Source organism: Cnephaeus nilssonii (assembly GCF_951640355.1).
Source record: "Cnephaeus nilssonii genome assembly, chromosome: 10".
Lineage (NCBI taxonomy): Eukaryota > Metazoa > Chordata > Mammalia > Chiroptera > Vespertilionidae > Cnephaeus > Cnephaeus nilssonii.
Genome location: NC_137081.1, coordinates 6273087 through 6286316, shown reverse-complemented (window position 1 = coordinate 6286316; position 13230 = coordinate 6273087). Strand labels below are relative to the sequence as shown.

The following is a 13230-nucleotide window of genomic DNA, read 5'->3' as shown; positions in this document are numbered from 1 at the left end:
CCTACGTGAAGTATAAATGACACTGAAATCCTAGCAGCTCATTTATCTGATACAAGCTGGGGGATACGCCATTTTTTTTTAAATTTGTTATTTTTAAGGATAACATTTATTGCTTCTAGTGGAGATAAATGTACTTTGGGAAGTTTTTAAAATTATTTTTAGGATTTATAGAATGTGAGTGATTATAAAGCGTGAGGATAACTATGGGAAATGTAGCCACCATTTAATTTATATAATCACATAATTTACGTAATAAAAGGTGTCACTAACAAATGAGACCCTTTACTCGTGGCAGAAGTGTTCATTTACATATGTCAGTCAGAATGATCAAGGAAAGATAAAACCTTGTCAGAGTGTGAAACTTGTTGACTTGCTGGCTTTTCATTTAGTCTTTTTTTTTTTTTCCTGTGTTTATATTGATTTCAGAGGGAGGAAGAGAGAGAGATCAATGCTGAGAATCATTGATCGGCTGCCTCCTGCACGCCCCCTACTGGGGACTGAGCCTGCAACCCAAGCATGTGCTCTGACCGGGAAAGGAACCATGACCTCCTGGTTCACAGGCCGATGCTCAGTCACTGAGCCACGCAGCTGGGCTCAGTGAGTCTCTGAAAGGTCATGGAGCCCGCGTTGCTGGAAGGAGGTCCAGCAGGAACGGACAGCAGAGCAGAATCACGGCATATTTCTGTACACGCACAGTACGAGCATCGCCTGATGCAGAGACCAGCATTGGCGTCATTAAGTAAGAATGACATGTGCTGCGTATTAGTAGGCCAGACGTTAGCATCGACACACATACTCCTGGTCTGATCATTGCTTCCCATCCAGTAATCGCTACTTCTTGAAAAATGCCGGGTCTCCATTACTCTGTGGGAGACTGAGACTGTCGGACACAGGGAGGGGCTTACAGGGGGCGGTGCAGGGTGAGCTGGGGCTCCCCGCTAACCACCTGCTTTGGTGCCTTTGCTTGAAGCCGGCCATTTTCAGAGAGGGCGGGCCTGCCTCTGTCCGGGCGTCCGTCCCAGGCGGGTCATTGCTGCGATGCCTTCGGGGAGGAATGCTCCAGGCAGGTGGTGAGAGCTCCGGGCACTGATCCTTATAATTGTAGAGCGCAAGAGTGTGTGATACGCCGTTCACAGTAGTGTGGCCCGGCCAGAGGCAGGATGAGCCAGATGGGACGTGGGGAGAGCAGGGCAGCCGCCGAACCCCACAGGCACTCAGCCAAGGGGAGGCCCTCAGCGGGGAGTCCCCACGCATGGGGATTTCCTGGGTGTGTAGTGGAGTCGTCGAATTGAGGATCTTGTCACTTTGGCTAGTAAATAGCACTAATACCAGTCAAAATTATTTTCCCAAGTAAAGAGTCTCATTTGTTAATTAACTTATTCAACAAATGTGTGTATGGGTGTGTGTGTGTGAATGGGTATGTGTGTATGGGTGTGTGTGTATATGGGTGTTTGTGTGTATGAATGTGTGTGTACGTGTGTGTATGGGTGTGTGTGTGTGTGTGTGTGTGTGTGGGTGTGTGTATGTGTGTGTGTGTATGGGTATGTGTGTATGTGTGTATGTGTATGTGTGTGTATGTGTGTGTGTGTATGGGTATGTGTGTATGTGTGTGTGTATGGGTGTGTATGTGTGTATGTGTATGGGTATGTGTGTATGGGTGTGTGTGTATGGGTATGTGTGTATGAATGTGTGTGTATGTGTGTGTATGGGTGTGTGTATGGGTGTGTGTGTATGGGTGTGTGTGTATGGGTGTGTGTGTATGTGTGTGTATGGGTATGTGTGTATGGGTGTGTGTGTATGTGTGTGTATGGGTATGTGTGTATGGGTGTGTGTGTGTATGGGTATGTGTGTATGGGTGTGTGTGTGTATGGGCGTTTGTGTGTATGAATGTGTGTGTACGTGTGTGTATGGGTGTGTGTGCAGATAAACAGTGTGTACTCAGCGTTCAGCACTGTGTGTGTTGGGTGTTGGGGATGTGATAGTGAACAAAACAGATGGGGCAGTTCTGTCTTTGCAATCCCTCTGCACATTTATTTCCTACTAAAAGGCATCCCTTTTATGTCTTCCTCATCAACACAAACCCTTTACTTTTATTGGCTGAAGGAGGAGAGGAGGGGAAGGGAGGGGAGGGAGGGGAGGGGAGGGGAGGGGAGGGGAGGGGAAGGTCAGTTTAGTTTTCACAAGGAAAGGAAGGTTTTTGTTACTCCAGGACTGCGTGTCCACAGAGAAGGTGAGGAGCTACAGTGTAGGGAGCCGACCCGTGTAGCTTGCTGCTGGGCCTGTGTGTGTGGGTTTCAGAGGTGGAGCGTGTGTGTGTGTGTGAGCGTGTGTGTGTGTGTGTGTGTGTGTGTGTGTGTGGTGCTGGGAGACGGTGGTAAGACACAGAGGGGCACCCCTGAATCAGCAGCCAATATGTAATATGATTTCAACACTAACGTGGAAGCATTCAACACACCTGTCATGTCTAATAGTCACCGATTCCTCTACAGAAAAGTGTTAAAATACTAAGTTTAGTAGAACAAGCATCACGATGGGGTCACACTGAGGGGAGCCATGAGGAAGTGCATGTCACGAAGACACGGGGTCCTGAGAGCAGCAGAATCACGCATTCTGTGTGAAAGGAGGTTGACGTGGGCACAGCACGGCCGGGCTTCCGTGTCTGACCCTGGCTCTGTTCCCCCCTCGTGTCTGGGGCGGGGGGCAGGTTGCTTCCCCTCCCTGTGCCGTCGCCTCTAGCCAGCAGGGCCTCCCCCAGAGCATGCTGGGAGGGTGAAAGAGAAGATGCAGGCAGAGCCCCCCGCGGAGTGTGAGTGACAACATGGAGACTCAGTTTGGGGAAACAAGGCATTTTAAAAGCGTCACTCAAGACAAGACAAATCCTCACCGCGTGTCTAGGGAAGGAAAAGAGAGCGTTGAAGGGTATGATACTGTTTTATGCAGTTCCTGCTGTGGAGTGAGAGAACGTCATAGGAGCTGAACTGGGATTGCACACTAGCACGTGTGTACCTTAAACCGCCCGCTGGGCCTGCACTGCACCTGCCAGCAGCAGGGAGAGGCGCGGCGCCTCCTGCAGCGGCCAGCAGAGGGCAGTGTGGGAGCGGAGGTGGTGTGGCTGGGGACCGGGCCAGGGTTGCTTTCCTGATTAAATGTAGGTCAGACGCGGAATGAAAGTTGCTTGCATACCAAGCACTGATGTAATTGCAGTTGACGTTGATAAACAAACATGGAATTGAAAAGACAGACAGTTCCACCCCTGAGGAGGCTGGGAGCCTGAGCCAGGAGCCGAGGTGGGGCAGAGCTGGGCAGGCCCACATGGGGTCCCCTCAGCACGCCTGCCAGGGTGGCAGCGAGACCCACCCCGGGGGGCACATTCTCCTTCTCCAGCCGTCCCATCGGCGAGGGCCAACTCCCCCTTCCTGTGCAGGTGGACGGGGAGGTTCAGCGCCCCCGCTCTTCACTCAGCGGGAGCAGCTGTTAGGGCGCAGCTGCCGCCTCCTAACCCCCAGCTCCCGTTCTGCAGAACACAGTGCCCTCCAGGACTGCGCATGAGAACCCTGGCCTGTGGGTCCTTCCAGAACCAGCTTCCCCACCTGCTCAGTGCCAGGAACCAGGCCCACTGTGCCTGCACCTGAGCCCAGAAACCCCCTCCTGTCAGGCCTTACACAGCTCCTCCGTGATTCTCCACGTGTCCTCTCCCCGGGCACCCTGCACAGCGAGGGAGCGAATCAGTGCACTTAACAACCCCCACACCCTGTATTGCATTTTCTGCTTTTACTAATTATTTTCCTTCTGATAGGATTTCCTTTTCTTAACATGTATTTTTGTTTATTTCAGAGAGGAAGGGAGAGGGAGAGAGAGATAGAAACATCAGTGATGAGAGAGAATCATTGATCGGCTGCCTCCTACACACCCCACACTGGGGATGGAGCCCACAGCCCGGACATGTGCCCTGACTGGGAATCAACTGTGACCTTCTGGTTCATAGGTCAATGCTCAACCACTGGGCCGTGCCACTTGGGCTGAGAAGATTTCCTTTTATCTAAATATTCACTTGTTCGAGTGAATAGTATTTCATTGGACACAAACATGCCTTTGAGCCTTTTATTTCCGTATGAGTCTGCAAGTGTTAAGGGAAGTACATGGGATATGGGGCGGCGGCGGGGCGGGGGGTGGGTTGTGGGGAGAAGATGAAGGCTGGTACCAGTGTTGAAGGATGAAAACCCTTTTCCTCTGCAGCGATCAGATGCTGAGCTACAACCTCGGCAGAAGGCTGCCTGCTGACCACGTGAGCGGGTACCTCCAGTTCAAAGTGGAGGTGACGTCCTCCCTGCACGAAGGTGAGATGCCGGGATAAGCCCGCCCGTGGGGGGAAACGCGTTGCGTCTTCGTTGTCAGTTTGCATGTGCATAGAATCATATGTGCGTCCTGTTCTGAAAATAAAAACAGCGGCCAGGGATGACCTGGAGATGGAGGGTCCAGCGGCGACACAACGCCAGCTTATCAGAAACATCTCTCAGGTGCGTGCACCTGCACGTGGGCTTCGGGCGGTCGCCTGTCCGCGGTAGTGAATATAAACACCTCCTATGTCAGCGTGACCGGCAACAGGCCCGTTCCTAGTGAGGCGTGAGTCTTAGTGCGTCGGAGATGCCGGGAAGAGGGCTCAGTGGGAGGACTGCGTCCTTTGAAGTGACGGTTGACTAAGGAATAGGACATGAAAAGTTCATTTGTGAGAGGGCTTGGTCTTGACGAACGCTGCTTTCTCCCACAGATGCTTCCCCGGAAGCCGTGGGCACGATGCTCGGGGCCGGCTCTGTGAACGGAGACCTGGGCAGCCCTTCAGATGAGGAGGAGGTGCCCGGGGCCCACCCCGACGGCCCGGCCTGCTCCAACGGGCCGGTGTCCGAGGGGAGCGCGGAGGGGACACCCAAGCACTCCTTCAGGACTAGCTCCACCATGGACATGGACGCGGAGGATCTGACCTCGATGTCCTCAAGGAACTCGCCGCCCCGAGGGCGCCAGGCGTCGCTCAACGACTACCTGGATGCCGTCGAACACAACGGCCCTTCCGGGCCCGGCCCCGTGCCCTGCGCCGAGCGGCCCGTGGGGGCCTCTCCGAAGCTGAGGAGCAGCTTCCCCACGGACACGAGGCTCAGCGCCATGCTCCACATCGACTCCGACGAGGAGGACCACGAGCTGCAGCAGGGCCTGGGCTCCCCGTCGTCCCCGGAGGACGAGGGGGGCCTGATCATGTTCGGTGGGCCATCGAGAACCGACGACGGCAGCCTGTCGTCTCAGACGAAGCCGGAGGACACCCAGCCGGAGACCGAGGAGGGCCCCACGCACGAGGATGCCGCCTCCTTGGAGGGGAAGCCGGAGAGTCTCCCCGAGCTGGCCGAGGGCCCCTCCCCAGCAGGCCCTGCCCCCGGCGAAAGCGAAGATGGGCCAGAGTCCCAACCCGGTGCCGACCCGGATGGCACGGAGCCGTGTGGCTCCCAAGAGGTGGACCCGCCCGCGTGTGGGGCAGACACGGGCCCCCCGGACACCGCGGGAGGAAGCCAGAGGGCCGCCAGCGAGGCCGAGTCCCTTGACCAGGGCTCGGAGCCCTCCCAGGTGTCCTCCGAGACGGAGCCCAGCGACCCCGCCCGGACGGAGAGCGTGAGCGAGGCCAGCACCAGGCCCGAGGGCGAGAGCGACCTGGAGGGCGCGGACAGCTCCTGCCACGAGAGCGCCGCCACGCAGCTGTCCTCCGTGGAGACGCGGTGCTCCTCTCTCGAGAGCGCGCGGTTCCCCGAAACCCCGACCTTCTCTTCCCAGGAGGAGGAGGAGGACAGGGCCTGTGCGGGGGAGCCCCCCAGCAGCGGCCCCGCCCGGGGGGCACAGGAGGCCACGTGCGCCCCCGGGTCCCTGCCTGCGGTGCACATGCCCAGCGCCGAGGAGGAAGGGCCCGGGGCGGAGTCGGCCCCCTTCCCGGACCAGGACCAGGACCAGGACCAGGACCAGGACCAGGACGAGGGCGGGGAGGTCTGGCAGCGGAGGGGCAGCCTGGAGGGAGCGGCTGCCGCCGCGGAGAGCCAGCCCCAGGAAGAGGGCGATGCCGGCCATGCCCGGGGGTCCGGTGAAGGGGCCGCCGCCCAGGAGGAGGGCGCCACTGGAGGTAGGAGGTGGGGGACAGCATGGCGCCTGGCTCAGGCCACCTGCCAACGAGGGGTCTGGTGGTTTTGTCCCTTCGTGCCCATTAGGCTGCAGGCTGACTAGGGCCGGAATGCTTCACCTCGGGGCTCAGTGGTTAGCGCTGTTATGATTTTTCAACGGACCTTCTAATGCTGAGAGAAGAGGCCTGTCAGAGAAGTCTTGAGACTTAGATAATGGGTCTTGAGGCTCTGCGTCAGGAATACGTTGTGGGGACCTGCTCTCCCCAGGAGGATGGCCTTCGGGGGGGGGGGGGTGCTGGGGCCTGGAGGGCCTCGATGCCTGAAGGCAGGTACGCAGGCGTGAACTCCACGGGCACACACATGCACAGCCACGAGGCCCTGGCCTGGGCAGCATAAAAGCAGAACCAAGCATACATAACGCAGCTCAGGTAGGACCCGAGTTTGTAGATACAAAACCCAGCGGGCCAGCAGCTTCAAGGTCAGTGTGACACAGGGGTTTTCAGGAACACCTGGAGGTCCACCTGCTTCTGTGCAACTTGCAAAGGAGAAAGGAACGTGGGATTTGCATCGGGTGGAGTGTTTCTGCCGTGTCTCTGAGTGTCTTGGGGTGCAGATGTACATAAAAATGGTATTGTGGCTCACTAGGATGCTTCCTTTCACATGTTCCATTATAGATGCACCAGCAAGCCGAAGGGAAATTTCCTATGCCTAAACAGCACAGACTCAGAAACGGGCAGGGTGTTCTTACTCTGAAATTTATTTTTTAAAATATATTCTTATTGATTTGAGAGAGAGAGGAAGGGAGGAGGAGAAAGAGACAGAAACATGGATGAGAGAAAGTCATCAATGGGCTGCCTCCTGCACGCCCCCTACTGGGGCTCGCGCCCACCACTTGGGCCTGTGCCCCGACAGGGAATCGAACTGGGACCTCTCGGTTCATGGGCCGACACTCAACCACGGAGCCACGCCGGCCGGGCTGTAACTTACTTTCCCAGTTAAAGTGTGCGCCTTCTTTTCTCCCTCCCCCTCCTGTTGTGGTTGTTTTGTTTCCTTCATTACGTGTGGCCATATGTGTGGGAGGTGACCCTAAAGCATTAGCACATGACCAGGACAGGGGTGGGTGCGGAGGGGCTGGGGAGGGGAGGGGAGGGGAGAGATGGGTACAGATGGACATCTCCGAGATCCCTTTTCTGACCCAGCAGTCACCTCCTGCTTTCTTCTCTTTCTGGGTCTCCCTATGGGAAATGAGACTCGAGAGGGAAAAGAGACGAGCCCCACATTTGTTAGGGTTTTAGTACAATATTGCGTTAATGTGTTGCTGGTCTGTATGCGAGTTTTGTCTTGTTGTTTAAGATTGCTGACACGGGGGCGGGGATAGCACCTGGATAACGTGTACCTTTAATCCTAGGTTCCCAGGCCAACGGCCACCAGCCGCTGCGCTCGCTGCCGTCCGTGCGCCAGGATGTCAGCCGGTACCAGCGGGTGGACGAGGCTCTCCCACCAAGTGAGGACCTGCTAGCTCAAGGGCTCACCCTGACCAAGGGGTGCAGGGGGGGCAGGACCCACGGGACCTGAGAGATGGATGCCCAGGCCCCAGGAGGAAGGGGCCTTGGGCTGCCACCTGACACAGCCAATGCGGTGTGGAGGGTGACCCTGTGGAAGGTGACCCTGTGGAAGGTGACCCCTATGGAAGGTGACCCCTGTGGAAGGTGACCCTGTGGAAGGTGACCCCTGTGGAGGGTGTCCCCTGTGGAAGGTGACCCTGTGGAAGGTGACCCTGTGGAAGGTGACCCCTGTGGAGGGTGACCCCTGTGGAAGGTGACCCCTGTGGAGGGTGACCCCTGTGGAAGGTGACCCTGTGGAAGGTGACCCTGTAGAAGGTGACCCTGTGTGGAAGGTGACCCTGTGGAAGGTGACCCTGTGGAAGGTGACCCTGTGGAGGGTGACCCCTGTGGAGGGTGACCCCTGTGGAAGGTGACCCCTGTGGAAGGTGACCCTGTGGAAGGTGACCCTGTGGAAGGTGACCCTGTAGAAGGTGACCCCTGTGGAAGGTGACCCTGTGGAAGGTGACCCTGTGGAGGGTGACCCCTGTGGAGGGTGACCCCTGTGGAAGGTGACCCCTGTGGAAGGTGACCCCTATGGAAGGTGACCCTGTGGAAGGTGACCCCTGTGGAAGGTGACCCTGTAGAAGGTGACCCCTGTGGAAGGTGACCCCTGTGGAAGGTGACCCTGTGGAAGGTGACCCCTGTGGAAGATGACCCCTGTGGAAGGTGACCCTGTAGAAGGTGACCCCGTGTGGAAGGTGACCCTGTGTGGAAGGTGACCCTGTGTGGAAGGTGACCCTGTGTGGAAGGTGACCCCTCTGTGGAGGGTGTCCCCTGTGGAAGGTGACCCCTATGGAAGGTGACCCCTGTGGAAGGTGACCCTGTGTGGAAGGTGACCCTGTGTGGAAGGTGACCCCTGTGGAAGGTGACCCTGTGTGGAAGGTGACCCTGTGTGGAAGGTGACCCCTGTGTGGAAGGTGACCCCTCTGTGGAGGGTGTCCCCTGTGGAAGGTGACCCCTATGGAAGGTGACCCCTGTGGAAGGTGACCCTGTGTGGAAGGTGACCCCTGTGGAAGGTGACCCCTGTGGAAGGTGACCCTTCTGTGGACGGTGTCCCCTGTGGAAGGTGACCCCTGTATGGAAGGTGACCCCTGTTCAAGGTGACCCCTGTGGAAGGTGACACTGTGTGGAAGGTGACCCTGTGTGGAAGGTGACCCCTCTGTGGAGGGTGACCCCTCTGTGGAGGGTGTCCCCTGTGGAAGGTGACCCCTATGGAAGGTGACCCCTGTGGAAGGTGACCCTGTGTGGAAGGTGACCCCTGTGGAAGGTGACCCCTGTGGAAGGTGACCCTTCTGTGGACGGTGTCCCCTGTGGAAGGTGACCCCTGTATGGAAGGTGACCCCTGTTCAAGGTGACCCCTGTGGAAGGTGACACTGTGTGGAAGGTGACCCTGTGTGGAAGGTGACCCCTCTGTGGAGGGTGACCCCTCTGTGGAGGGTGTCCCCTGTGGAAGGTGACCCCTATGGAAGGTGACCCCTGTGGAAGGTGACCCTGTGTGGAAGGTGACCCCTGTGGAAGGTGACCCTTCTGTGGACGGTGTCCCCTGTGGAAGGTGACCCCTGTATGGAAGGTGACCCCTGTTCAAGGTGACCCCTGTGGAAGGTGACACTGTGTGGAAGGTGACCCTGTGTGGAAGGTGACCCCTCTGTGGAGGGTGACCCCTCTGTGAAGGGTGTCCTCTGTGGAAGGTGTCCCCTGTGGAAGGTGACCCTGTGGAAGGTGACCCCTGTGGACGGTGTCCCCTGTGGAAGGTGACCCTGTGTGGAAGGTGACCCTGTGTGGAAGGTGACCCCTCTGTGGAGGGTGACCCCTCTGTGGAGGGTGTCCCCTGTGGAAGGTGTCCCCTATGGAAGGTGACCCTGTGGAAGGTGACCCCTGTGGAAGGTGACCCCTGTCGGGCTCTGTGCTGTTGAGTGAAAGGGCAGCCAGGGGAAGGTAGAGACTGTGGGGCCCGCGGAGTAAGTCCTGAGGGCACCAGACCCAGGCACGTTAGACCGGGGGGGGGGGGGGGGGGATTATAATAAACGTTTACATGTGGCCCAATGGCAGCGTGCATTTCAGTGGGGGGGCCGTTTGGTTCCGTCTCTCAGGAAAGGCCTCTCGGTGACAGACGGCCTTTGTTCACCGGCTGCGCTTCAAATCACTAAGGCGGCGGCTGGCTTTCCCTCACCCAGAGCCGTGTCTGTCGTGTCAGACGGTGACCACTCCTGCGGAGCACGCCCGCTGTTGGGGGTCTGGAAGGTCTGTCCTTCTGCCGTGTCAGGAGCGCGTAGCCCTGGGAGGCTGAGGGCTGGGGCCGCGGGGAGGCAGCTGGACACCTGCAGTCAGAGGTCCGTGCTGCCCTCGGCCACGTCGCCCGGACGTCCTTGTGACGCTGCGCGCCCCGGGGTTCTGGAAGCAGCGTTTCCCCGGGAGAGCACAGCGTCCTGATGGACAGAAGCAGCGCTCAGTGGCCACTGCTTTGGGAGCGCATTGTTGGAAAAGCCACTTTCCTGTCGGACTGCTTTCCCTTCTCGTCACCCCCTCTCACCCTCTTCTCTGTGGTCCTTGGGCCTTCTGTGCTTTAAACGTGACGGGCCCTGGGGCTCAGGGGCGTGTGCCTGTAAAGGGCCAGCCTGTGAGTGGTGAGGGTAGGGGGGGCCGGCAGAAGGGCAGGTGGGGCTGTGTACCGTTTAGGTCAATATTGGCCCGATCTTTGGAAATTCTGCTCCTCACATCCCTGTTCATACACCTGGGTCGCTGAGGGCGGCTACTCCTAGGAAACATGTATTTTAAATAGTTTTTAAAAATCAACCAAGAGATTAATCCTTGTGTCACCCTAAGCAAGGGGGGAGGGGGAGAAAGAACTCCCTTACTGTTAACCCTGGAGAAAAGATCAGAGGCAGGAAAGAAAAGTCTTCCTGGGAGATAACAGATCTCACTGGAGGAGAGTGAACTGGGCACAGCAGGGGCGAATTCCGAGGAGCTTCGCGTAGATGCGTGTGTGGGTGAGTGGTAGGTAAACAGAGTCACGGCATCGCATCGCATCCGTGTGTGGATAGGTGGCGTCCCCCGGCCACGTCCAGTTGCTCTGATTTTTGCTGGACCTTGATTTCGGCCTCCAGATGGTGTTTTATAAGGACAGGTCCTTTCCTGTCAGAGTGGCGGCCGCTCTGTGTGATGTGCCGGTGCATCTGTGGAAACGCTGCTGTTTTCATCACACAGAACACATCTCAGGATTTTATATTTAAAACTATAAGCCACGGGTAGTTCATTTGAATAAGGGGGTGTATTCAGAAGTAAAAAGGCAGTGCCATAGTGTATCCAGTTTAATGAGTGGCTGATTAATGGGAGGAAAATCCGTGAGAGTGTTTGCTCACGTTCAGCTTGCAAACATGGGTGGGGGTGGTTATGTGAAGCCGGAGAAGTTACAGAGTGAGGCCTGAGGGTACTACTGCTCACCTCGGTCCCCACACCGCCTTGTCTCACCTTCAGACTTTCTATTTAACCTCACACTTTCTACTCTGCTGAAGGATGATAGGGGGAAACTCTTGTTTTCTGGAGTTTGAAAGTTAGTTTTGAGAAAAGAAGGGATACTTTTCATCTAAAAAGCTACGTACTTTCTTCAAAATTGAAGATGAAGGCACAAAATATACAGCTATTTGAGATCCTTTACAACGTTTTATTCAAACACACATGAGGCAGAGAGCACCCTCAGCCTGCTGCACCCCAAGCCGGCTGTACCTGTGCCAGCAGCCCCCACCCCTGGCCCCCCGCCCCCGAAAGGGCAGGGGCCTGCTCTCCTGGCTCCAGAACCATAGATCTGGGCCACGGACTTTTGTACTCCACACCGATATTTCTTGGGAAAAATGCTTAGTTTGTTGAAGGAAAAAGTTCCATCTTTGAAGACAAGTTTTTTTTGTGTGTGTGTGTTGTTTTTTTTTTTGTGTGTGTGTGTGTGTGTGTGTGTGTGTGTTTTGTTTTTTGGGGTTTTTTTGGTCAGAAAATGGAAATGTGTTTTCTTTTCTGCTTTCGCTGCCAGAAAATTGAGCCAAACTGTAGTTATAACCTTATCGGGGGAGCTTGGCAGCGTCTCCCTTCTGCTTCCTGTCCGTTGCTTTCCGCTCTGTTTCTGTCCCCGGTTGACCTATCCTGTGTTTGTTTGTGTTTGTTTTTGTTTTGTTTTCAATTGGAAGCTATTGATTGCACACATTCCCGGGGCGGGATGGCCGTTTGTTCGCATGTCCGTTTGGTTTGATATAGAGCGTCTGCCTGGATTATCGCAGCTCCAGCGAGAAAGGGCTGAGAGGGGAATATTGGTTCTCGGAAATCTTTGGGATGGGAACGTGTGCAAGGAGCAGGGCAAAACCACGGAGCAGATCCCAGGGTTTGAAAAGTGGGTCCCGGAACCGCGACCCTGTGCTTGCTCTTGGTCAGCGGGTGGCAGGGTGAGCCCCGGACCTTTGGGAAATGTCCTGCTGATGGGGGTGTGGCCCGGCCCCAAGGATTCAGACCCGGCGGCCTGGCTCCTGGGCGTCTCTGTTACCTCGGGGCGGGGCGTGAGTGACTTGGAGGGGTTTGTCTTGTCTGTGTGTGCTTTTCCTCAGCCCAGCTTTTCTTTCCTTTGCCATATGCCAGATTACCCCATGTGTTGAGATCAGCGAAAAAAAGACCTTTCACTCCCCCCTGCCACCCCCTCCAGGCAGCCCTCCGTGATTGTCTGGTGCCGGCCGGGGTCGCGCATGCAGCCTTGCCAGCCCTGGGACTTGGCTGGAATACTTGCCCGTTTGCCCCCAGAGCAGAGCCGGGGTGGTCGGGGCAGACATGCTCCGCCTGGCCCCCAGGGCGCGGCCCGCACGGTGTCTGTCCTAAGCTGTGTACTCACAGGAGCGTTTTGAAACAATCAAGCTGCTGAGGAGAAAGGGGCTTATTCATGTCGAGAAATAATTAGGACAGAAAGGGAGATGGGCGAGAACTTGCCTGGTTAAAGAACAGACCTCGGCTGTTTCCCCACGTCCATTCCTCTTCCCCACTGCAACTGATTCTAAAAGTTTTTGCCTTTTGAAACCATGAGCTCATGCTCCGGGTATTTTAATAGGGAATACCCTTTTATCGGGCCCCGGAGCTGGGACGTCTGGCTCCGAGGACCAGCCTGCTATCTGTTTGCACTGAACCTGCACTTATATGTTTGTTTACAAAGGCGCACACGCTTCATCAATGAGACTGCCCACGCATACAGTTAGACAATCTTTTAGAACATGGTGCTGATGGGAGGTGGGGGGCTCTGAACGTGTGTCCGTCTGTGGACACGTGCAGAAGGAGTGCGGAGGCAACGGTGCTGTGTGCTGATTGGGTTGCGTTCTTTTCTTCTGAAGACCATTTACTGAAATTGTATGTAAATATGCACGCGGAAGTTTCCAGCAGTGAGATTTTTTTTTTTAATTTTTAAAAATTGATTTCATAGAGAAAGGGAGAAGGGGAGAGAGAGAGAAACA

General features: G+C 56.2%; 1 protein-coding gene across 4 annotated transcripts in view; it reads left to right on the top strand.

Annotated features, from left to right (window-relative positions):
• HECW2 (HECT, C2 and WW domain containing E3 ubiquitin protein ligase 2) overlaps positions 1–13230 on the top strand; it is a 260292-nt gene that overhangs the window by 149477 nt on the left and 97585 nt on the right. For all 4 annotated transcript variants that reach the window (XR_013814098.1, XM_079782596.1, XM_079782597.1 and 1 more), the window contains 3 exons: positions 4237–4337; positions 4769–6154; positions 7561–7656. Coding sequence is in view for 3 of the 4 variants with exons in the window: in XM_079782596.1 (XP_079638722.1) it covers positions 4237–4337; positions 4769–6154; positions 7561–7656 (1583 nt within the window). In the remaining variant the exon portion in view is untranslated. The remainder of the gene's footprint in view (positions 1–4236; positions 4338–4768; positions 6155–7560; positions 7657–13230) is intronic.